Here is a 25,043-nt window from a genome sequence, read left to right on the forward strand (position 1 = left end):
ATCTGTACGGTTTTGACAATTAAGGGCCATCATCGATTAGTGATTCACCAAATGTCTAATTTTTAAATAAATACATACATTCACTTTGCGGAGTCAACAACACTTTTCCTTTCCCCTTTCGTTTCCATTTCATTATTTTTCAAATTACTTAAACTATCGTAACACATTTCTCACTGCAACATGCTTTTCCATCTCGAGAGTCGACCGTGATCAATCTTTTCGTTCTCTTGTCACACACATATTCGTAACTTGTGATTTTTCCTTTGATCGACTTTAAATTTCGAAGAAAACGTCCTAGTTCCTGAGGCCACATAGCTATAACTACAAACTGTCTTTCAAATACTTATTGATTCGTCCTCCAGCGTTGCTTTTGTCCAATGAAATATTTAACTGGTACCAATTTTGAGTAAATGCAACATATATACAAATACATTTCTTTCTTTTTGTAAAAAAACGCATATAAGAGCAATTAAGTGATACTTTTCATTCACAAATGTATTCTTGACAATAACGTCTAATATACGGATGATTCGGTTGTCTGCCATTCATATTAGTTATTTATAGCTTTCCCGCCATAATGAATTATTGAAAAAAACAATGGAAAATTAATTTAATTAAAAATAACAAATTGCTATTATACACTTCTTTATAAGATTTTACTGTAAATAATATTTATTTTTACATTTGTGTGTATGTGTATGTGTGTATGTATTATGTGTGCGCGGTACGCGCATGTGTGTACCATACAATCATACATTGAGTATTCATCGCGTATTACATTTGCGTATATACATATGTATATTGGGACCGACATCATGGATCATGCATATAAACATTTCATATGAGTTTACGATTTTCCTTAATGCTTCATATTTATCTTTCCATGAATTCAAAATATTACATGAAATCATTTTTTTCTGGCAATCAACATTTGTAAAAATTTAGTTAGATACTTAATCTGATTGCATAGAACAGTCCAGGACTATGAGAAATACTAAACTTAATCGTCTATGTACATATACAAACTTGCTAAATATTTAAGACAATGCAATATGTTTGAAACATCAATGATACATAAACTGAAATTGATATTACTTTTTATATTCTATTTAAGTATGGATTTTGGTAAAATTTTAACAATTAAATCCATTGCATCGTATTTAACATAATGTACTACATACCCTTCTACATTCTATGTATATAGTATGTTCACTCACATGTGTTAAAATTTGGCCTGTCATTGACCTGTTCACCAGCTAAAAAAATTTGCATTGCCATATAATATTTATGTACATTCTACATAGCATATCGTGTAATAATTAAATTTGTATTCAATAGACACATTGAATAAACATGAAAATTGAAAGAAAAAGATATAAGAGATGTTTAGCAAGCACTATTAGAATTGAATGGTGCAGGGGAAAAGCTGACAGAGTCCAAAAGTCCAATACTAAAAGGATCAGGTATTAATATTTTCTGTTTTTGCAAATTAATGGAATCATTTATTTAAATAGACAACCACCTGACTGTGCTGGTTTTTTTCCTGAATTATTTACTAAAAAAAAAAAAGAAAAAACACTTTTAAAACATTTTTATTGATTGTACCTTTTCAAATATACGTGAACTTTTTATATTACAGTAATTTTTAGGGTAATAAAATTATTCCCTCTACAAACCACTGGATTGTATAGTTATTTCCCTGTTTTAGTTGGACTCTATTGGTTTTTCCATTGTACTTAGTTTTTTAAATCTTAAAGTTATTTTCCTTTACAATATGCCATATTTGAATTACCTATACAAAAGCAACACAATGCATCGTTCTTATTTTTACACGTTGCTCTATTCGTTTTTCCTCTACACTCTTCAATTACTTTCTTGGTTGTATAGCAAATGCAACAAATTAGATTGGAATTCATCTGAAATGAAATATGTAAAAGTCTGTGTAGTATAGTGAGCTAAATGTGTTTTACCTATTCGTTTTTTCACCCTTAATCACTAATAATTAAAACGAATTTCTTATTAACTGTTATATGAAAATATGAAAGAATCATATTCCTGGTACAGTGTATCTAATTTTTTGCTTGATACTATACATTGTAAAACACTGTCTGTATGTGTATGTGTGTGTGTCATATATTTTCCATATAAATTTTAATTAAACAATACAGAATTGGGATCTTCGTTGTCAAGTTGCTTTACGTGTCTCAATACGTCCTTCTTTGTAATAACTCCTAGTAGTCGACTGCAAAAGTATGAAAATTATAAAAAGAAAGAAATATGCTATTATATTGTTTGTAATGCAAAAAGTAATTACCCATTATGTGTAACAAGAGTTTGTCTTAGTCCTAATTTTCTAAACATATCAACAACAGTTTCCATAGGCGTTTGGTCGGTAATTGTTATTGGAGCCATGTCAAGAATTTTCTTCAACTTCAAAGGCGGAGGAGAATGACTTTGAATGTTATTTCCATTCGTAAATATAACTAACGATTGTCCAGTAATTTCTTCCGACATACGTTTAGCATTTGCAATTGCAAGATTCAGATCCCGCCGCAGAACAAAACCAACAAGATACTGTGATTCTTTTGATACTATTACCGGAAAACCATTGTGTTCAGTTTCTTTTAACAAATTTTCGACATCTTCGACTGTCATTGAATCTTGAGTAAGCACATGAAGAGCTTCGTTACGCCTAAAAAATGTTGAACTTATTTACAGGAAGAAACTTTAGATACGTATAGCACGTTAAAGATATTTTGTAGAAATGGTGATAATAATAATGCAATTAAATATATGTATACATATGTACTTGGGTTGCATGACATCAGCAGCAAGAGTAGTATGTTGAAATTCATCTTTGCTGTCCAGAAATGGATATCCGTTCAAACCAATATGGGCGTCGTAAATGCCTTGCTTCCCAAGAGCATCACCAACCCATTTACTTGCCATAGCAGCTGCCATTAATGGTACGATATATCGCACTCCTCCAGTTAATTCGAACATTATTACGACAAGAGAAACAGTCATTCTAGTAACACCACCGAGAACAGCAGCAGCTCCAACCATTGCATACAATCCAGGAGTGATACAATCAACACCAGTTGAACATGCTTCACTAAATATCCAAATATGTGGATAATTATATGCGAGTTGCTCCATTCCAATCCCAACAATGCGGCCCATTATCGCTCCCAAACAAAGGGATGGAATAAATAATCCACAAGGTACTTTCATCCCGAATGTAAATATTGTCATAACAAGTTTTAGAATTAAGGCTAAAACAAGAAGCCATATAGCCTTATAGACTCCAGGACCAGCTGCTGCAACCTCAATAGCTGATTTTACGGCGGTAAAGTTTCTATTATAATCACTATACGAACGAAAAGAAATAAAAAGCTTAGAGTATATTTAACAATTGATATCAGCACAAAAATATAATCTTTACAAACCATAAAATGTCTGCGTTTGACACCCCGCATTGTCTAAATAATAAATAAATTAATTGGCTTGTACTCATTCGTGTATATGGATTTGGATACCCAATAATAGCTGTTGCAACCGTCACTATTAATACTTCCGTAACTGGATACTGACCCAATTTTGAAGTTTTACGGTATCGACACCAAAACAGATTTGCCTTGATAAATAGAGTAGCAATCACACCCTAATGAAAGACAGAAAAATGATAATTTAACAATCTTTTAATTATAGGCAAGTGTTTGCAGAAATAAAAAAAAAACTTACACCAATTATTCCAAGCATAACGAAGGGTATTAACTCGAAAAATATCCAAGGTTTATTATATTCGACATAAAAAAGCACAGAGTGCTCATTTCCAAATGGATTTATAGATCGTAAAATGAAAGCAGCTATCAGGGCACAGAAAAATGATCTCCATAACGTTTTTAGAGGGAAATAATAGCTCACCTATAAAATTTTATTAAACATTTTTAATTACTATGTATTTTAATTATCTTTCTTTTAATATGTACCTCTTCGAGACTAAAAAGAACACCCCCAATTGGAGCACCAAAAGCAACTGAGACTCCTGCAGCAGCTGCTGCTGATAAAATTTCTCTTTTCTTTGCCTCATTTCTGCCATACTTTGGGAAAAGATAAGAAAATATATTTCCTATACAACAAGCTATGTGAACCATCGGTCCTTCTTTGCCTAAGTTTAAGCCTGCTGAAACCGACAGAATCAAACCTACTGACTTAATTATTAATGTCCACTTTCCTAAATATCCACGAATAATAAATCCACTTAAAATGGTCTTTATCTAAAAGAAATAGGATTTTAAATGTAGTGTAAAAATTGTAATTATGTCCTTTATATTTGTTTTATTACTTCTATGTATGTATGTACCTCAGGGATTCCAGAACCACAAGCATATGGTGCAAACATTCTTACTAATGAAGCAGAAAGTGAAGCAAACAAGAGGGCCCAAGCAATATAAAACATGTACGAGATCATGTAAGGCCCTACACCATCTTTTGATTGACTGAATACTTCTGGCCATGTCCTCCACTAGAAAAAATTGTATAAAGCAAATTCGGATATTGTAAAAGAAAAGAAAGAGAATAATAAATTAACTATACCTGAGAACAGTTACCACCATCAAAAGTTGTTTCATTGTAACTCCAACAACATTGTTCTTTATTTAACCAAAATGCTTGTGGACATATCCCAAACTTTAAATCAGTCATCCAGGAAGCTCCTATATCTATGATACCAGCAGCGACTCCTGTAAAGAGACCCACTAGTAAAACACAAAGCCATCCGGACCAAGCATCATGAGCTCCCTTGATTAAACCCCAAATAGAATCATGTTTCTTCTTCACAATATATCGATGACGCATTCTATCTCGTGCAATATCACGTTGCCAATCAATTGTGTGGAAGTCATCGTATTGTCCGATTCCGGGAATGTCATCAGAATCGACTGAAACTGAAAGCAATATAACAGCACAGAACAAAATTGTGCACTTTTCACAAATTATTTATTATGAAACTACACTGAGACACGTTACTCACTATGAGAGGAAGCATCGTCGATACGAATACAATGGTCTGAAAGAACGGTATTCTCACCGTGGTGAGAACCTACATTACTAACTTCCAACATGTCGTCGTCGCTACTTAAATTAGTATCACGTGCACTTGTTCGATTTCTCGGTTGTACATCCTCTACGAAGTATACATCATCTGGATTTTCTGCCTGTAATAAACCAAGTTTTTACTTCTTTAAAATTGGTACTATCGCTTATTATTCTATTTTTCTAGTTACTTTTAATGCATTTAAATTTCTGTCTATTGTAATATTACCTTTGTATTAACTGACTGGTATGTAGTTAACGAATGTTGATGATTTTGAGGAATTGTATTGTTCGTTAATGTTGTACCTTTCAGTGGAAATTTCTCCATGGTACTTCAACCTGCAAAAAAATTAGTTATATAGAATGTAATTTATTTAAAAATAAAGTATAAATTGAAGTAATTACAATTTTTAGTATTATTAATATCTCAAGAATTATTTTGCCTCTTCTATCATATATGGTATAACAAATTTGTAGTTTTGTTATCAATGTAGAAAATGAGTAATATATCGGGAAAATTAATAATGAATAATAGCTAAATAATATACCAAAGATAGACTTATTTATCACTCAATACGACATTACTATTTCTGAATCTATTACTAAACATATTGCTGTCTTATAAGAGATTATCTTATGCCCAAGCTGTCCAATATTCTCTCTCCCTTACTCTCTCTCTCTCTTTATGTTGGATTATACTTATGAATAATTTATAAAATATTCGGCTTTAAAATTTAATAAAGTTTATTGCATTGTATGATATTGTATTATTACTACACATGACATTACATTATTCTTGATACTCTCTTATATAATACATATACATACATATGTATATACATAGCATAAGTTAGAAAAATTGTTTAAAAAGAAGGAGGAAAATTCTACTCATAATAATTTATTTTCATCTCTATATCATGTTAAAAATATAATTTGTGTTGGTTGTATGGAATACCCAAATAGGAAATAATACAATGAGAATATAAATGAACAATTTGAAATAATTTAAAAATTTGTATTAGATTAATTACAATGCTAAAACATTACGTGAAACGGATATAGAAGTAATCATTGTATTTATGTTAGAAAGGGCAGTGAATTCTTAATGATTGTTCACTAACATATTGTTGATACACTTACAATTGAATTTATGAGCTAAATCTATTTCTCAAATGTGTAAATAAAAGAAAAAAAGATAAATAGGAGCAGAAATAGAAAGGATAAAATTTGATTGTTTCAAAAAAACTAGTGGGTAGCTTATCGTTATTTATATGCTGAGAAATATTACGAAGAGAAAAAATTGATACAAATAGGTTCTTAAATAAATCATTGAAGACATTTAGATATTATTGAAAATTTTCTACGAGCGAATTTCTGCATAATCCAATTATTGCGAGGTTAGAATTAACACTCTACTTTCAACAAATCAAGTTGTCGATGTTGCTTAACCGTACTTACCATCTTTTCAGGTAAAATATTTCTCAGCTTTCTATTCATGAATCCTTTCTCTTCCTTATCACTTTAATATTAAATCATGTCATTTACTTCCTGACGCATAAAATTTCACTAAAAACTACAAAATATCTCCTTTTAATCAGAGAGAAACTAAGAGAATTGTACTAAGTTAGGACTTGTCAAAGCATTTTCTTTCTCTCTTACTCGTTTCGTCCACTTTCTTTTTCTTTATTTAATTAAATGTGTCATCTCTCATACGCCACCTGACTGAATTGTACTGAACAAACGATTTATATAGAGGGGAAGAGAAAGAGAGAGAGGGAAAAAGAGACAATTTGAAATGTTTAAATATAAAAAATGAAATTATGTACCAACAAAATCTGTTATAATAAAGTTACATAAATTATTAGTAATTGGTAATATTGATATTTTTAGATAGAAAAGTTGCTTCAACAACACTGAGACACTTAAAGAGAACTGAATAATTACATTAATTATTTTTATATCTTTATACAAACATCTTTGTAAAATAAAAAATAAATAACATATATATATTTTGTTTTTGTAGTTGCACACGCATTAATGTTTTTAAATAATGGGAATTGGTTGCAGAAGAATTTCAAATACAACATCAAATGAAGTCGTATTTCTCTTATTGTCTCTTTTTTTTTTGTTAGTACATTAATGAAAAGTTCGAGAATAAAATATATTGTTCATTCTAACAATTTTTGGATGTCGTACTGATACTCATTTTAAATCCCGCTTTCCGAACCTCTGAACTCTTCTTTCGCCGTAGCATTTGCAGAACCTTGATATTTAATTGGATAAGCTAATTGATTACCTTTATTCCATGTATAAAGTTCCTGAAAGTAAAAAGAATATAATTATAAGCTTCACAAATTTTTATTTTATTCTTTTTCTCTTTTGAATTGTAAAACATTTACTTTTGTCTTATGATTGTAGCTGACTGCTGTAGTTTTATGATAAGGATTTGTAAATGATAAATGAACAGGTATTGTAATATTTTTATAGAGATCGAAAGCCAACCTACAAAAATATATCATTATATCACAAGTGAATTATTAAAGATTATTATTTTCATTATCTTATTTTTTTTTCCTATTAAGTTGTACCTTATTTTCATTGTTTCTTCTGTAACACTATGAACAGCATATAAAACTCCTCCAGCAATAAACATTTCTCCAAATTTATGATTGTCAATACTGATATTCCAAGCATGTTGAATGTTCATATTAGTTGGATCCATTTTTATTACTATCGTATTATTTGATGGTAATCCGTATATTATCCATAATCCTTTTGAAGTGATTAACAGCAATATATAGAAATGATCTACTACTTCTTATCAAAGGAAATACTTATAAATTAATTATGATATAATTACCATTTTCATCAACGTTGAAATCAACGTAATTAAAATTATGATTAGGTGTATACAAGTAATTTTTTGTATTCACCAATAAACCTGGAAGATGTAATTCACATCGCGAAAACTCCTTATCGCATATATGATCAGAAAAAGATTGAAGATTAAAGCGAAAAATTGAAGATCGGTTGATAGGGTTGTAAAAGAAAGATCTGTTATATACTACATGTCCATTTCCCTTAAAAAGAAATTAAATGCAATATAAAATTGTAATACAATATTTTAAATGTATCATTTAGTACCTGAAATGGGTATGGTAAAGTAATAGCATAAGAACTAGCGTTTTTAAAATGATCCTTTGATTTATATTCAAAAATGAAAGAAGTTTCATTTTTTCGTGTAACCCAAAGTTTTTCTGGGTAACCATCAAGTTTAAACATATCATGCATCCAGCTTCCATAATGATCATCCATAGAACCCTTTAAAACAGGTTTTCCTACTGCTTCTATTATACCATCTGCAGAATCAAATCGAATTGTCCAGTTTTATATTAAAAGATATGTAATACACAAACATCTATAACAAAAACTAAAAACTATTAATTTATTCTACCTGCTAAACGTGGTGGAAGTCCAGTAAAATTAACATTTCTAAGTGGCTGAATATTTAAGTATTCAGCAACATCAGTAAAAGTACATCTTAAAACAGGACAAGCAGCACAAGTTTGATGTGGTGCACATAATTCTTCTACATCAACATGTTGAGGTGCTGGTTTTCCATATGTAACGTGTTGCTGTTTTCCTATCTTTATCTTTTCCATAATTCTTATATCATCTAAAATGTACGAATGCCAATTTTAATTTTTTTGTTTGGAATATATAAAAGCTAAAATATATTTAGATATAATTAATATCTAACCATCAACTATGAATGAACCTTTAGTAGTATTAATATCATTTCTGACAACACAATGATAGGTACCGTGATCCGCTAATGTTATCTTTGTAATCTTTAGACGCATTTTAAGCTAAAAGAATCATTTAAAAGTAAAAGTAAGTAGAAGTAAACGCACCACAGATAGTACTATCATCTTATTATTACCTTGTACATATCTTTTTTATCATAAACTTCTATTCTATACTTGTCAGACATTTTGAGGCGACGACCATCTTCGCGTTCCCAATAAACAGTGGGTTCTGGAAAAGCCTCGACTTCACACTCTAAAACTGCAGTGCTCTGACTGCGTACGCGAATCATTTGATTGCGTATTCGAATAAAAGGAGGAACTGAAGAATAAATCTTCATCATTTAACCAAAAACCTAGAAAACATACTCGCACGCGCGCCCGTACACACGCAGAGTATACAAAAATACTTACATTTAACTTGAAGTTTAAATCTTTTATATGCTCGAGGAGGTATGCCATTATCAGCAATACAAGTATATTCCCCCATGTGTTCTCTGTTTATTATACTGATATTGAATACTTCACCAATTATGGAAGTCACTGTTTAATAAAGTAGATAATTATGTTATGTATGAATGAATATGTTAAGTATTTTATCTTACCGTGCCAAGACCCTATAGGTATAACAGCACCATCGGTTCTAAACCATTGAACAGTAGGTTGAGGCTTTCCACTTGCTGCACATTTTAATCGCAAATTAGTTCCCTCATAAACAGAAATTAATCCAGTAGAATTTGAAGTTGCAGGTAACATTCTATCATCTAAAAAATTGTATAAATAATATATTATTTCAAGAAATAGATTTTCAAAATGTAATTACTCAAAATTAGGAACAACATTTACCCAAGATAGAAGGAGGAATTAACAAATCATTTATATTATAATCATTCATGTTAACTTTCCAGGCTGTTATCCCTGGTTTACCATCTTGTCCTGGTGAGCCTGGTCTACCCGGTGGACCCATTTCCCCTGAAGTTGTTCACATTATTAACGTATCTTTCTTCATCCATATTAAAGTGAACAAAATTGAAACAGATTTAAGTTACCACGCGGTCCAGGTGGTCCTTGAGGTCCAATCTGTCCTGGTCTTCCTAAAAAAACAATATATTATTCTATTTTTAAAAGTTGGTCTGAATTGAGTAATAAAAAATTGTATGAATCACAAAATTAAATATGTACCATCAGTGCCATTTCGTCCAGGCCGGCCAGGAGATCCATTTAATCCTGGTTTACCATTTATTCCAGGTAGTCCATCTAAACCACTACGTCCAGGAATTCCATCAAGGCCTGGTTCTCCTGGTACCCCGTCTCTTCCATCGAAACCAGATGGCCCTATGTCACCTTTCGGCCCACGAGGTCCAGGAGGACCAACCAAACCAGGCAATCCTTTCGGACCAGTTGTTCCTCGTAATCCAGGAAGACCTGGTTCTCCAGGAGCTCCTGGACTTCCTGGTGCTCCTGGCAATCCTGGTGGACAATATTTCATTGATGACCGACAAAAGTTTTCAATTGCATCAAGCTAAAACGTACAATATCTTTAGTTAAAATTTTATAATATCTTTATAATTGTTAACTTTTTAGGCAAAAAAGGAAATATTAACCTGCACACGAGTGTCTGCATTTAACCATACCCAATCATGTCCCATAGGTGTACTCGAAGAAGATGCCACACCAGATTTTGACGTAGGAGATGAAGTTACTTTCTTAGGCTCTTTTAATGTATCCTTCTCTTGCCAGATCTGTATAAAAAGGAATGTATAAAAAATAATTTGGATATAAAGTAAAATTCTTTACATGTTATACATAGAAAAGGTCAAAGGGAAAATAATGCTAATATACAGTTTTTTTACTTTCCAGAAAATAAAAAATAAAGCTTCGTGTTATACTATTAGTCTTTACTTTAAATTCAACTTCAAAAGATTAATATTATTTTCCCTTTTGTCCCTTCATGCTTTAATAATATATACTCTGGATGTATCTGAAACTTTATTATCTTCTGTCACAGGTAATGCACTACTTCGTTTTCTTCGTACTAATTTCTCCATTTCCAAAAAGTCTTGGTTTCGCATAATAAGAAGATCCATTTCCACACGGCTCACATAAGTATAAAGATACATAGATGTTAAGAATTGTATCAACAATTGAATCAGGATAAGAAACAGCAGGCTCCATGGTTGCAATATCCATTGTGCAGACTTCTTAGACGTTTTCTTCTCCATGATTATTACCTACTTAAAATCTTTGAAAAGATTTATTTATTAATGTTTTGAAAGACAAAAAAGATGTGTTGCATTTAGCTTACCCAAGAAAGAGTATTGATCTCTGAAGAGGCTTAATATCCCTTATGCGTCAAATAAATTAAAACGAAGGGGAGAGCCAAACAGATACGAATTGGCTGATTGCTTACTATTAACTAATTTAATACAGTACTAAACTTTTGTTATATATAACTTCTGTTCATTCAGAAATTTGAAGCTAATTAAATGACGCTTCAACAAAAATAGCTGATTTATTTATATATAAATAATATTTTGCTAAAATATACAATATCATTTTTTAAGATTAGCATATTAATAAAAGATAAATAGTTCTTCAAATATTTTAAATACGCAACATTAAATGTATTTTCTCTACAAATAAGTCACTTGTTGATCATTGTAATGAATACAACGGACATGACCGAAAATATTAAATACATCTCTCAATGGGTTCAGTGTAAACTAACACTTGAAAACTTGTACTTCAGCCGGCAAGTAATAACATTAGAATAGCTACGCATGCGTGATTTGTACGTTTTCCGATAGAAAAAAAAAAAGATAACCTACATTGAAAGAACTTCTATATAGCTTTATATTAGACATGGCGGTAAATTCAAAATAATCAAATCTTGTGATACTATCTTCATAAAAGAAATAAATACTTTCATATTTATTAAATATAAAAGTGTTATAATATATATTTCAATGTTCGCATAAATACAAACGTAGCGATGCAACACTTATTCCTTCAACCTTTCACATGATCATCTTTGTCATCAAGCAATGTTATTTGTATGCTATTATCATAATTTTCTGTTTTTATTTCCACATTGTAAGTATTTGCCTGCAGATACAAAAATATTGTGTTAGACTTATTGCATTTAATTTCGAAAATATGAGGAAATGCTAATCAAAATGAAAGTACCAATTGCAACGAAGCTAAGAAGTACCTAGCTACTTCGCAGGCAGGTTTATCATGAACAACGCTGTCAAAATTAACTTTCTTCTCCTCTAATGTTTGCAATACTTCTATTATACGAGACATATAGTCGTGAATTCGAAATGCGGGCCTGATTTCAGCCTCTATCAACTTTGATTGCAACGAGACATGCCATTTTGCTACAGCTTGATCTAATTCTGTTGTAACATTAGATTCTTTAAAAATCTCTTTCATTTTATCTTCAATTAACGTCTGATAATCCGGCAAAGAATATGACAGATTAATTTCCGAAGATGAGCCGAACTCACACCAATTCTTGCATGAGTCCGGAAATTTCGTAATTGTATCAGGTGAATTTTGTAACATATCAGTAAATGAAGAACTTCTGCTCATTGTATCTTCAATATTATTTTCAGTGATATTATCCTGGTCATGGGTAACTCGGAAACCCAATACATCAATGGCAATATTTGTCACAACTTCGTATCGAGAATTGTCATTTTCTGTTTCTACACCATTGTAACATTGATCAAAATTTTTCATGAAATCTTTCAATTCCTCTGTCAAATTAAATATATTTTAGAACATTATAATAATACTTTAAAACATAATTTGTTTCTATTTAACTTACGTTTCTGCAAATGTCTAAATTTTTGTTTTGTTTGTAACGCGACATCCTTTTTTGTAAATAATTCGTTTTCGCGTAAAGCAAGTTTTGTTAAACACTCTGGCTTACGCAATTTTGATCTAAACTTCCGCTTTTTCTAAAAATAAATAAAAACATACATCTAAACATATGCACAATATTATATACTAAAAGTTTAAAATACAATGATAAGAAATTGAAGATTATTATTTATACAGACCGAACCGAATTTTGTTCCTAAGTAAGAAATATAGTCTGGAAGTTTTAAGATAGATGAGTTATGAGAGAAAACTTGCTTTATTCCTTGAATAAGTGGCATTGGTTTCCAATCACATTCATTAATATCATCCACAGAACATACTGATAGTTTCATTGTTGGATTCCTAATAAAAATATTAATGTTTACAATGATTCAATGTCATCCAAAATTAGTAAAATTGTTTTCCAAAGGGTACCCTTTTTTCCTCATAGCAGATAAGCTTTCTTTACATTGTAAATTATCTGAATCATATTGTTGAACAATTTGTCCTTCTTTAGTATTATGATCTACTTGTTTACAATGTGTTATTTGATCACTAATTTCAAATTCTACTGCACATTTATCATTGTTCTGATTATGCTCCTTTAGTTGATTAATTTGTGCTGAATCTTTATTTTGATTATCATTTTTGGTTTCAGTTATTTCTTTGGAATTCTGAATTGAAGAATTCTGATCACAAATATTTTGTACTGCATTTTGTTCAGTATGTGGCTTTTCAAGTCTGCTCTTTTTAGTGATACTTTCACTTAAAATATCATTTTTAACATGTAAACCGCTATTAATGCTATTATTTAACATATTTTCTTTCTCTACAACTGTTAATTCATTTTCCAGGGAATTATTTTCCATTTGCAAAGAATTGTCTTCGTCTTCAAATGTATCATGCATGATAGAGTCATCATCATTTGGTAAGGTAAGCGAATGATATCCTGAAGTGCCAGTACCAGGTGTTTTCGGTTCTGAATATAATGATAAAGAATTCCTTCCTTTTTGAAGGCGAGAATTAAGTAGACAAGTAAAATCATATGGTGTTAATTCATCTACCAATAGTCCAGTTATATTTATAGCTTGATTACATCTAAAAGTACAGAATAGAATATTTAAAGAAAAAGTTGTTAAAACCAGATAGATTACTACTAACCGAAAATCATATTTTTTTCCAATTACTTCTCCTGAAACATCATACATTTGAATAGGAACATATAATTGTATTATACCGTTTTCCAATTGTGTGAAGCGGTGACTTAATAGTTTAACTTTTTTTTGGGCTTGATATTGATTTTTTTTATCGATGTGTTTACCAGTATCTTTTTCTATATCAATAATTACAAAGTTCTCTAAATCAATATAATTCTTTTTAAGAATATTTTTTTCTTTGGACACAGATTTCTTTTCGTTCTCCCTAATGAAAAAATGAGTAAATACCAACTATAATTCATTGAATTTAAATGAATTTAAAATGAATAATTACTCATAACCAGAGAATGTTTGTCTCAGAATTTCTGCTTCATTAAGTAGACATTCAATTCTTCGAACGTATACATTAGTTGAATTTTGGAGAACAAGTGCCGCTTCTCCAAAGTTAATGTCGCATGGTTCTTCTAATAACGCATAATATTCTTCTAAAATCTGAAACCAACATACATGACAATGTTTCTGTATTATCTTATGTTATCATATAACATACTTGGGATAATGGAAATTTCCAGTCAGCAAGATCCTTTGCTGGTTTCATAAGTTGAACACTAATATCTTGTAGTGTGACCATTTCGAATGCCTTTTCAAATAATATGTCTCAATTATATGAATTAAAAACGATTCCTTTCATTTTAGACAAAAATAAATTAATTATAATTAAATGGGATGAAATGACTTAATTTTATCATTTAATAGGAAGAATATTCAGATTATCAATATCTTCCCCTTTTGGAGGTTAACTATGTATGTGATAAGTATATAACATCAATAGATTGCGGTACGCGCCTTTGTTGATATGAATATTTACTTAATATACAGTTGAATATACAAAAACCTGGAGAAATATCGATTACTATCGATAGTTTCCGCTATCGAAATTACTCGATATGTTTATAAAGGCATAAAAAGTCTTGTTTGAAGTGTCGCTTCTTACGTTTCTTTCTCCATGGTCTAGTGTTATTCACCAACATCAAGGATTTAAGCGCGGGAAAATAAGTGTTTAATGTTCTCTGTATATTCATCGCAGATATAAAAATACACGAACAATAATGTCGAGTCCTATGAGATTATCAGGTACAGATAGTCCTGGAAGAACACCTAGAAGACAAGCACAGGGTGCAAGGTCTCCTTCTGTTTTTGGTACTCCTCGTACTCCTCGTACTCCTCGTATGTATCAACTTTGACTTGCTGTTTTATATTCAACTTCTGTCTGTAAACTAATATATTTTCATATGTTGCATTATATATTTACATTATATATTATCCATGTAAGGTGGTACGGCCCGTAGCGGAGCTGATAACGTAGAAACACCATTGAGATGGGGCACTTCGGGCGCAAGACAGAATGGGAACCGAGGTTCAACAATCGTTTCTTCTTCCGAACATGAAAGTGCTGTTGATTCTGGTGATCATTTCACAGACCAGTCTGGACAAATTATTGGATCGGAAACTGGTTTGCAATTGTCTTCTCCGATAAATTATGGTACGCCTAGTTCATTAGGATCAATTCGTACTCCAAGAAGTGGAATCCGAGGCACTCCAATCAGACATAGACCTGATATTAACACTGACAAGCGTTTGCGTCAGTTTACATTGCAAGAACCAGTAAGTTAATAATGATGGTAAATGATTGTACTAATCTTAACGATAATGTTAGTACCAATATTAATAAATTCATATTGTTGTACATTTGAATAGATTCCAGAACAACAAAATGATACATCAGAAAGTGATACAGCAGGGCCCCATTTAGTTGTCTGGGGGACAAATGTTGTTATAAATCAATGCAAAGAACAGTTCAAATTATTCTTTCAACAATTTATTGATCCAGAAGCAGAAAATGATGAACTGCCAGAAAATATGAATTTATCAGAACCTTTGTACCTTCAAAAATTAGAAGAGATACATACATTAGAGGAACCATATTTGAATGTTAACTGTGCTCATGTGAGAACATTCGATGAACCTCTTTATCGACAATTAATTTCATATCCTCAAGAAGTGATTCCAACACTAGACATGGCAGCAAATGAGTTATTCTTTGAAAAATTTCCAGCAGCAGTTCTTGAACACCAAATTCAAGTGCGTCCCTTTAATGTAGCTCAGGTCAAAACTATGAGAGAATTGAATCCTTCTGATGTAGATCAATTAATTACAATACCAGGAATGGTAATTAGAGTGTCACGACTAATTCCGCAAATGCGAGAGGCTTACTTTAAATGCAGCGTTTGTGGCTTCACAACACTAGTAGAAATTGAGAAAGGAAAAACAAAAGAGCCCACAGTATGTGCACATTGCACTCATAAGTATTCTTTTACTTTAATACATAATTTGAGCCACTTTTCTGATAAACAAATGATCAAGTTGCAAGAAGCTCCAGACGAAATGCCACAAGGACAAACTCCGCATACTATTGCTTTATTTGCACATAATAATTTAGTAGATGCAGTGATGCCAGGAGACAGAGTTTCTGTTACTGGAATTTATAGAGCTGCAACACATAAGCCTAATTTTGAGCACAATCTACATGCTATTTATAAAACTTACGTTGATGTAGTTCATTTTAGGAAAGAAGATTCTAAAAGGTGAAAACTACTAACGACTATATGTACTGATTGTTTATTATAATCACAGATTGTATACTCAATGACGATTGTACGCCCTTAGATTGTACACTCAAGAAGATGGTAAAGATCATAATTTCACACCAGAAAGAATGGAAATAATAAAATTGCTAGCACAGAAGAAGGATATTTATGAACGATTAGCGAAACATATTGCGCCTAGTATATATGCAAATACTGATGTAAAAAAAGGGATTGTATTACAATTGTTTGGTGGTACCAGAAAATCTTCTACTATATATGGCAAACATTTTCGACCTGATATTAATATATTACTCTGCGGTGATCCTGGAACCAGCAAATCCCAATTGTTGCAATATGTTTATAATTTAGTACCACGATCTCAATATACAAATGGAAAAGGTAAGCTGAAGCGAAAACAAACATAATTCATCAGAAGAGAGTATTTACATATTAATAGAAATAAATTAAATGAAACATTTTAGGTTCCAGTGCAGTTGGTTTAACAGCTTATGTAACAAAGGACCCAGAAACTAAACAAATGATATTGCAAACAGGGGCTTTGGGACTTGCAGATAATGGAATATGTTGTATTGACGAATTTGATAAAATGAGTGAAAGTGCAAGATCAGTGTTACATGAAGTAATGGAACAACAAACATTGAGTATTGCTAAAGCTGGAATTATTTGTCAATTAAATGCTAGAACCAGTATACTTGCAGCTGCCAATCCATGTGAATCTCAATGGAATAAAAATAAAACTGTATATTTTATTAATAATATTATATTTGAACTTTTTACCATACTATTATGAATATCATATATCATCTATTATCGTACATTATGTATTTTTTCAGGTGGTCGAAAATGTGAAATTACCTCATACTCTGCTTTCTCGATTTGATTTAATTTTCTTAATATTGGACCCTCAAAACGATCTATATGACAGTAAACTTGCATCTCACATGGTATCTCTATATTATAAAATGCCAGACGAAGATGAAGACGAACTAATAAACAGAAGCATTGTTCGTGATTACATAGTTTTTGCAAAAGAACATGTTCGCCCTGTTCTCAATGAAGAAAGCCAACAAAGATTGATACAAGCTTACGTTGACATGAGAAGAGTTGGAAGTGGACGTGGCCAAATAACAGCATATCCTAGACAACTAGAATCTTTGATACGTCTATCCGAAGCACATGCTAAAATAAGATTGAGCTCTGTTGTGGAATTACATGATGTTGAAGAGGCATGGAGGTTTGTAATTAATGCACATTATACCTTTGCAATCCAAGTATCAGTAGCAGTTATAGTACTAGTAAGTATATATTTACCAGTGCTTTTATAAAATATACCTAAATATTTTCATTTTTCCTTTCATAGATTACATAGAGAAGCTTTGAAACAGTCTGCTATTGATCCCTTAAGTGGAAAAATAGATATAACTATTTTAACTACAGGTATATCTTCAGCAGCTAGAAAAAGGAAGAAGGAATTATGCGATGCACTTCAAAAACTTATTGAAAACAAAGATAAAATTCATATACTTAATCAGCAAAAACTCTTTGCCGAGCTACGACAATCTTCTGAATTGGTCTGTAAAAGTTTACATGTAAATTGTTCTTACATAATACAAATACTTAAAGTAAGATTAACTTTAAATCAACATTACTATATTTTTCAGCTGGTTACCAGAGACATGTTTGAAGATGCTTTAAGGGAACTGCAAGATAACGGATTAATAACAATAATTGGAAGGAGTAGTATTCGTATTTCTTAATTCACTTTAGACAGTTTACAGTTAAAGTATATATGATTTGAAAAGAATAAGTATACATCTTCTATTGCCATTTGTACATTTATATTAAATACAGTTTTTAAATATATTCAATATCACCTGTTTTATGCATCATTTTCAATATTAAACATTTTCATTACTTAATTCATCTCATATGAAAATTTTTGTCCACAGAATTTTTTCGTTAGACTATACTAAAAATCAGTGTATCAGTATAAAATCTACTCTCTGCAATTAGCCTAAGAATTAATATATACTATATAATATTAAAACATGTAAATATTAATATTGTTTTATCATCAATACATATCTAATATTTTATACGTTTCATAAGACTAAATGCTAAATTAAATACAAATATTTTGTACACAATAAAATATTATAAGATTTATAATATTTAATTTCCATAAAAATATTCAGATTTATAGTTTAAATTGTTTGTATTATTAAAAACACTGGAAGAAGTTTCTGCATCTCTTAAATTATATGCATGCATTAAATTGACGAGCGTTCATAAAAGTTCCCTCCAAATTTATTATACATATTATACACATATATAGTCTATGTCTATATTGGTTGATATTTAGATCATTATACTTGAGGCATGCCTAATTCTTCGTTTAAATGAACTTTTGCAAATTACATATACTTTAAAATTAATATTTGTAGATGGAATCGTTTAGCAGAGTTTGTTCAAAAATTGTTCGTGTTCGTAAAAACACCATTTTGATTCATTAAAAGTAAATAAAACCTTCAGGTCTACGCTCATAATTGAGGCCACATATTGAGGTCAGGAGTGCTGCATTCAACGAAAGACCTCCAACTGCGTTTTCCATTATAAAACAAGGACATCAAAGACGTTATAATATAAATTTCTTTACTTCAATTTTTATACTTTTACACGAACACTCGATCATTTCTTACCCACGTCATCTCCTTTTTTACTCTGATTTGCTCATTCTTCCATTTTATGATCATTTTCTATCTTACTTTTAATACTACTTATTTATCTCTCTTGCGCCCATTTCCTTTATGTCCTCTCTTTCTGACTCACCACATTTCCACTTCTTGTCTGTCTCTCTTGATCTTTCCCGTCCTGTCGAATCGAACTAGCCTCCCTTCCTACGAATTTACGTAGATATTTCTACTTGTGAACGGTTCCAACCTTCAGGATGCAGGCTATTAAATGTGTTGTCGTAGGAGACGGGTGAGTATTTTGAAATTTATTAAATGTTTCCTCGCTACGTTCGTTACTCTCTAATTTCAGTCTGCATTACTTGATCTAGCGAATCATCAAAATACCCCTTTGGCGATTGGTTTTCTCTGATCAAGAACTATTTAAAAGCCAGTACCACACCCGTTATTCCTTTTAATACGTATTCCTCCTCGTTTTCTAATCGATACTGATGTTTGATAAAAAAAAAAAAATTAAGTCTTTTATTTTGCAATTATCAATTACTTGTAGACGATTTATCGTCACGAATTTTTTTACCGACCTTTCCCTTCCCTCTTTTGTCTTTAATAAAATTCAATTCGAATTGTTCTTATTCTGTTGCATTTCCTTTGATATAATAACATGGACAATTTTTTACTTACGTTCCATTCGGATAATTAACCCTTTATTTGTTAAGTTTCTAATCTATTTATGTATAATCAATTTAATTATCTTTAATTGGTTAATTTCTACAGTGCAGTAGGTAAAACATGCCTCCTGATAAGCTACACTACCAATGCCTTTCCCGGGGAATATATACCAACTGTATTTGACAATTATTCTGCAAATGTCATGGTGGATGGTAAACCAATAAATCTTGGTTTATGGGATACGGCTGGCCAAGAAGATTATGACAGATTAAGACCACTGTCTTATCCACAAACGGATGTTTTTCTTATTTGCTTTTCTCTTGTTAACCCGGCCAGTTTTGAAAATGTCCGCGCTAAATGGTATCCAGAAGTACGCCATCACTGTCCAGCTACTCCAATTATTTTAGTAGGGACTAAACTAGATTTACGTGAGGACAAAGAGACGATTGAACGATTAAAAGACAAAAAATTGGCACCTATCACATACCCTCAGGCATGTATTTGTTCAGTTAATCTCAAATTTTTCACTTACCTTCACTCGCCCGTAATGAAACTAAATTTTACATTGAACCATGTAGGGTTTGTCCATGGCAAAAGAGATTGGTGCTGTGAAATATTTAGAATGTTCAGCCCTAACTCAAAAAGGATTAAAAACAGTATTTGACGAAGCAATTCGTGCAGTATTGTGTCCTGTTCTTCAAGTGAAACCAAAGCGCAGATGTTTCCTTCTATAATATTAAATGTCCAACGACGGTGGAGCATGTGCAAATGTACTATCCCTCCTCCGATCGGACTTGATTGCAGCAGGACATCTATCTAAAAAAGTAAAAAAACCCCGTTGTACGGTCCATCTCTCTACAAGCATCTGCCATAAAAGCGCACAAATCAATTTGTATAATGCGTATAGAAAGAAAAAGGAGGAAATATACGCAGTTTAAGTGTTTCGGACATTAGCTAAATGTTCTGACGAGAGAAAGGAAGCCAAATGAAAACTGAACTGATGATGTACAGTATATTAGAGTGTGTTATTAATATTAGTTATTACATATGAATTATAAGAAATTAAACATTATTATGTATGTGCGTTTGTGAACGCATTAGATACTAATTAATTTAGTAGAAGGGGTAAACCATTTTGTGTAAAATTGCATTATATATTTTAGATAAAAGCAAAAAATGTTCTAATAATGTTCTAAAAAGAATCTTGATATACAAACGGATTTATGCAGTAGAAATGTTAAGATAAAAGGTACTTGAAAGTATCAATGCTATTAAAACTTTGTTTCTGCTTTCGCTTATATAATTTTCTCTTCTAAGAAATATTATTCCTAAATAACTTGACTTGTCGCAGCTAATAATTTCAAATGCAATCAAATAGCTATACAATACGTTTAAAGTTACATTTTTTATGATGAGTGTAATGTACAGTTGCACATAACATGAAATGATTTTCACCTTTAACTAAATTGGTTGATATTACTATATACATACCATGGTATAAGATAATTGTGTAAGTTTTAGAAAGGGGGGATACAAGTGTGATTTCAATTATCTCTGCCTCTATTGTATTTTCATGTTGCAAATTTGCTGCAGTTGATATGCACAACATGGTTAAAAAGGATAAAAATATTGGAGGCAGAGAAAATTATTACGTGTGAATGAATGTTTAAAAGAGTGCATAGGAAAGTTAAGAGAGAAAGACAGAAAAGAAGGAATTATTCTATAGCAAATAATTGTACATAAATGGTAAAAGTTCAAATTGTATTCCTATCATTATCATTTTACATGTATAAGCTGCTGGATCTAAATCGGACGTTACTTGTTTTTTACATATATATATAATATAAATATATATAAAGTGGGGCCGGACCGAGATCTATTTCAATCGTCGCAGATCCACTGACCTATGCAATCTATCCGGGGAACGGGGATTCAGTCCATAAAAAAAATATCATAGATACTGTAACTAAATATGCTTTATTAAATGGGTGTTTATTAAATTTTTCTATTTATTCATTATGCCGTTGTGTCGAAAAATGTATCAATTAATGTAGATATTTGTTCAGGAGTATATTTTATATATTTAGCCGGATTCTTGGAAAATGATATTCCACGATACTTGTTGTGAAAATTTGTGTAAAGAGGAACAATAGCTTGTTGAAGTTCTTTCCGTAATTCTTCGCGTAACCGAGCATCGGGTACAGAATAAGAACGCTGACATTTTGCAACTTCTTCTAATTCTCTGGTAAATCCTAAAAACTTCTCTTTCAAAGCTTTTGCACCTGGTTCTGTGAAAAACAGCGAAAAGTCATTAATCTTTATTTTTAACGTTTACGTTTTTTACTCATATGTTACACGATTATTCGTACGTACACAGTTATAATAACTGCTCTAGATATACTAAATATAATTTCATATATTTTTTATGTTATTACTAATTATTTTTTTTCACTCTTTAAATAAATCATTACTGCGTAATATTTCATGTGCTATATGCGAAATAAACAATATTTAAAACATTCATTTTTGCTTCCGTGTTGTAAAATTTCAAAGGAAATTCCTAATATACAAACCTGGTTCGTCGAACGGTTGCTCAAGATAGGCGCGTGCTTTTGCAAAAGTAACAGAAACATAATTAGTTTTATCGCGTAATAAAAGATCATGATATGTTTGTTCTGCGCTAGGTTCTGCTAGTAATAGAAGTTCCATCAAAGAACTACGACGCAAAGCATTTACGACATGATTATGGTTATTCAAACGAAACAGAGCTCGCAACGCAACATCCGAATACGAAGTATCACTTTTACTCACAAGCACTAAATTCAATTGTGCTAATACTTTTTCTAAAAAATGTCACAAAGATATTAATGAGCTCTATGTTTGCATAATTGGTTTGAATGTAAAAAAATAATGATACTGACTAATATAAGTACCAACAACAATTTTGTACATGTTTTCCGTTTGTTTCATGGATGTTACGCCTTCCATATCAGCACTACGTCTTAAAACAGCACCTGCTGTATCTGCATATTCTGCTAGTTGTTCCAAAAAGACTAGAACGTTACTTGTACTTTCTGCTACAGTACCATCTTTTGGTAAAATTGAGTTTGATTCATTTCGAACACTTTCTGCAAAATCCTCTAATGCTTTTGCTCCCTATAATTGTTGAATTATACAGTATGTAATTTAAATAAAACTTACATTTTAGAATTGTATTACTATATAACGTACAGTTATATTTAGCGTATTAAGCACTGAAGTGAATTTTGATCTGAGAGCATAATCACAACCTTCAACAGTACGTTCCAAATCTGGTTTTAATTCTCCAAGGTGTTTTAAAATAGGAAAAATTACTAATACTGCGGAAAAATCACGCCTTACAATACACCTCTTGGCTCGAGTTGCTATACTTTCCCCATCGTGAGCTACAAGATCCATAGCTTCGCGCACGGTAGCTTCTAACACTTGTGCTTGCAAGCTAGTTGGTAATATTTTAGCAACTAACGATCGTTCTGTTTGCATAAGTTTATGAAGACCAACAGTCAGTAGCAAATAATTTTCCATTTCTTGCTCATCTGGTGCTGTATCCTCCACAGAATATCCAGATAACTGTGGCGGTGGTTTCCTTGAGGCAGTTAAAGACAATCCTAAACCAGTTGTTTGAGATGCTTTTAACAACATTCTACTAGCTTTCTTTTCTAAAGCATGTTGCAATCTTTTAGAAGCTCTCTTTCCGCTAGTTTCTTGAATTCCTAATGAATGCCTGTTGGCAAATTTGGTTTTCTGTAAATTACAGTGTAATTACTATTAAATTATAAATATAAAAGGTATCCAAATATCTAAACATCTTACTGGTAAAGGGCTTCCTGCATGTGTACTGCCACCACTAGCACTCCTCTGGTGTTCCTTTAATAACTGTAAAGATCTTAAAACAATAGCAGAACGTACTGTTGCATAGATTTTTACATGTTTGCGGTGTCCTTTCTCTTCAAGCCATGCTGCAATTTTAAGTAAACCACCTAGAACGCTTTCTGGTAGTTGACAAAGAGATTGTGGAGCATCCTCGCCACTAGTATCTTCATCTGAACCAATTAAATCCAATAGAACAATTGGAAGAATCGGTTTGCTCTGCCTGGTCAAAATATCATGGAATTCTGCGTATAAAGCATCCAAGCCAACTACAAATAAACTTGTTACATTTTCTAATTCTACTGAGCTAGGATTATTTTTCTGAAAGTAACGCTGAGCATTGTAAAGACGATTCATAGCTTCTAAGAAACTTTCTAATCCTCCAGATCCTGCTGGACCAGCTCGTACTGTGACTTCTACTTCTTGACACACTCCATAATATCCAATAGCATGATCTAGAGCATTCAATGTCATTTCTATGTCTGTAAATATAGTAGAATATAAAAGAGAGATTATATAGAAGAATAAAGAAGATTATAACAATATAAACAAACAATACTTACTTTGTTGTTGTGCTTGTAAATTTCCTGTCTCATTATACACCGGTAGTATAGTACGGCGTAATGTAGCAAGACGTTGTTCTAAGGAAGACAATATTCCTACAACATTGCTAGTTAATTTCCTATTTCGTTCTTCAGCTTCTTTCAATGCTTCTAAGGAAGCGATCTCCGCCTCTAACTTGCATTGTATTTCGAATCTTCGTTCAGAAGTATCTGCTCTTGTAGTATGCATCATTTTATCTAGAAATTATACAACATGCACGACACAAATTGCAAAAAACTGTAAACCTTTCGAAAAGATAAATAATTAATGTTGTTAACTGTGCAACAGTTATTTTAGTTATACAACAGTAAAAATAAAATGTAATATTATTGTGAAAAGTTAAAGTAATCACTTGTTCGTTTCTTTCACATGAAGTATTGCAATAATTGCCAATACTTATGTTGATAAAAATAATCTTATTATCTACTTATTTACCTTCGCGATAAAAATAATGGAGATCAGAGAAAACACATTAATAATATTGGAGGTTGACAAGCGTGATAAATTGTAAATACAGTTAGATGGTGGACGAATCAATTGGTTTGTTAGGTTAGGTTAGGTTAGGTTAGATTAGGT

The 25,043-nt window shown here is 31.4% G+C and overlaps 6 protein-coding genes across 8 annotated transcripts; 2 read left to right on the plus strand and 4 right to left on the minus strand.

Annotated features, from left to right (window-relative positions):
• Positions 1–1,875: 1,875 nt before the first annotated feature.
• Clc-c (chloride channel protein 3) lies at positions 1,876–6,771 on the minus strand. 2 transcript variants are annotated; one of them, XM_076893712.1, is made up of 11 exons: positions 6,556–6,771; positions 5,327–5,436; positions 5,036–5,219; positions 4,600–4,943; positions 4,367–4,528; positions 3,993–4,280; positions 3,745–3,927; positions 3,450–3,664; positions 2,810–3,370; positions 2,315–2,692; positions 1,876–2,242 (listed from the first exon to the last, which is right to left on the minus strand). In XM_076893712.1, exons 2-11 carry the CDS (start codon positions 5,423–5,425, stop codon positions 2,152–2,154), a joined length of 2,505 nt encoding a protein of 834 aa, XP_076749827.1. In that variant the 5' UTR covers positions 5,426–5,436; positions 6,556–6,771; the 3' UTR covers positions 1,876–2,151. The 2 variants fall into 2 exon arrangements, with proteins under 2 accessions (XP_076749827.1, XP_076749826.1); XM_076893711.1 differs by having other exon boundaries at positions 4,600–4,949; positions 6,556–6,770.
• Positions 6,772–7,185: 414 nt separating this feature from the next.
• LOC143423056 (uncharacterized) lies at positions 7,186–11,159 on the minus strand. The gene is made up of 15 exons (XM_076894112.1): positions 10,874–11,159; positions 10,508–10,645; positions 10,086–10,425; positions 9,953–9,997; positions 9,750–9,875; positions 9,509–9,667; positions 9,318–9,446; positions 9,041–9,225; positions 8,858–8,966; positions 8,552–8,773; positions 8,242–8,456; positions 7,958–8,177; positions 7,686–7,869; positions 7,497–7,599; positions 7,186–7,415 (listed from the first exon to the last, which is right to left on the minus strand). Exons 1-15 carry the CDS (start codon positions 11,123–11,125, stop codon positions 7,305–7,307), a joined length of 2,538 nt encoding a protein of 845 aa, XP_076750227.1. The 5' UTR covers positions 11,126–11,159; the 3' UTR covers positions 7,186–7,304.
• Positions 11,160–11,813: 654 nt separating this feature from the next.
• Positions 11,814–14,587, minus strand: LOC143422953 (uncharacterized). Its single transcript, XM_076893949.1, has 8 exons — positions 14,478–14,587; positions 14,262–14,419; positions 13,932–14,192; positions 13,206–13,868; positions 12,971–13,133; positions 12,736–12,868; positions 12,090–12,664; positions 11,814–12,008 (listed from the first exon to the last, which is right to left on the minus strand). The coding sequence occupies exons 1-8, from the start codon at positions 14,556–14,558 to the stop codon at positions 11,913–11,915; spliced, it is 2,130 nt and encodes a 709-aa protein (XP_076750064.1). The 5' UTR covers positions 14,559–14,587; the 3' UTR covers positions 11,814–11,912.
• Positions 14,588–14,917: 330 nt separating this feature from the next.
• Positions 14,918–18,373, plus strand: Dpa (disc proliferation abnormal). 2 transcript variants are annotated; one of them, XM_076894063.1, is made up of 8 exons: positions 14,918–15,154; positions 15,261–15,592; positions 15,686–16,572; positions 16,655–16,974; positions 17,058–17,335; positions 17,430–17,830; positions 17,957–18,167; positions 18,258–18,373. In XM_076894063.1, the coding sequence occupies exons 1-8, from the start codon at positions 15,037–15,039 to the stop codon at positions 18,351–18,353; spliced, it is 2,643 nt and encodes an 880-aa protein (XP_076750178.1). In that variant the 5' UTR covers positions 14,918–15,036; the 3' UTR covers positions 18,354–18,373. The 2 variants fall into 2 exon arrangements, with proteins under 2 accessions (XP_076750178.1, XP_076750179.1); XM_076894064.1 differs by having other exon boundaries at positions 14,918–15,136.
• A 731-nt stretch (positions 18,374–19,104) lies between these two features.
• Rac1 (ras-related protein Rac1) lies at positions 19,105–21,955 on the plus strand. The gene is made up of 3 exons (XM_076894232.1): positions 19,105–19,578; positions 20,061–20,448; positions 20,534–21,955. Exons 1-3 carry the CDS (start codon positions 19,544–19,546, stop codon positions 20,687–20,689), a joined length of 579 nt encoding a protein of 192 aa, XP_076750347.1. The 5' UTR covers positions 19,105–19,543; the 3' UTR covers positions 20,690–21,955.
• Exo70 (exocyst complex component 7) lies at positions 21,912–25,030 on the minus strand. Its single transcript, XM_076894228.1, has 7 exons — positions 24,903–25,030; positions 24,428–24,664; positions 23,808–24,346; positions 23,187–23,738; positions 22,877–23,111; positions 22,529–22,798; positions 21,912–22,243 (listed from the first exon to the last, which is right to left on the minus strand). The coding sequence occupies exons 2-7, from the start codon at positions 24,657–24,659 to the stop codon at positions 21,972–21,974; spliced, it is 2,100 nt and encodes a 699-aa protein (XP_076750343.1). The 5' UTR covers positions 24,660–24,664; positions 24,903–25,030; the 3' UTR covers positions 21,912–21,971.
• Positions 25,031–25,043: the final 13 nt, after the last annotated feature.

This window comes from Xylocopa sonorina, chromosome 4 (genome assembly GCF_050948175.1).
Source record: "Xylocopa sonorina isolate GNS202 chromosome 4, iyXylSono1_principal, whole genome shotgun sequence".
Classification (NCBI taxonomy): Eukaryota; Metazoa; Arthropoda; class Insecta; order Hymenoptera; family Apidae; genus Xylocopa; species Xylocopa sonorina.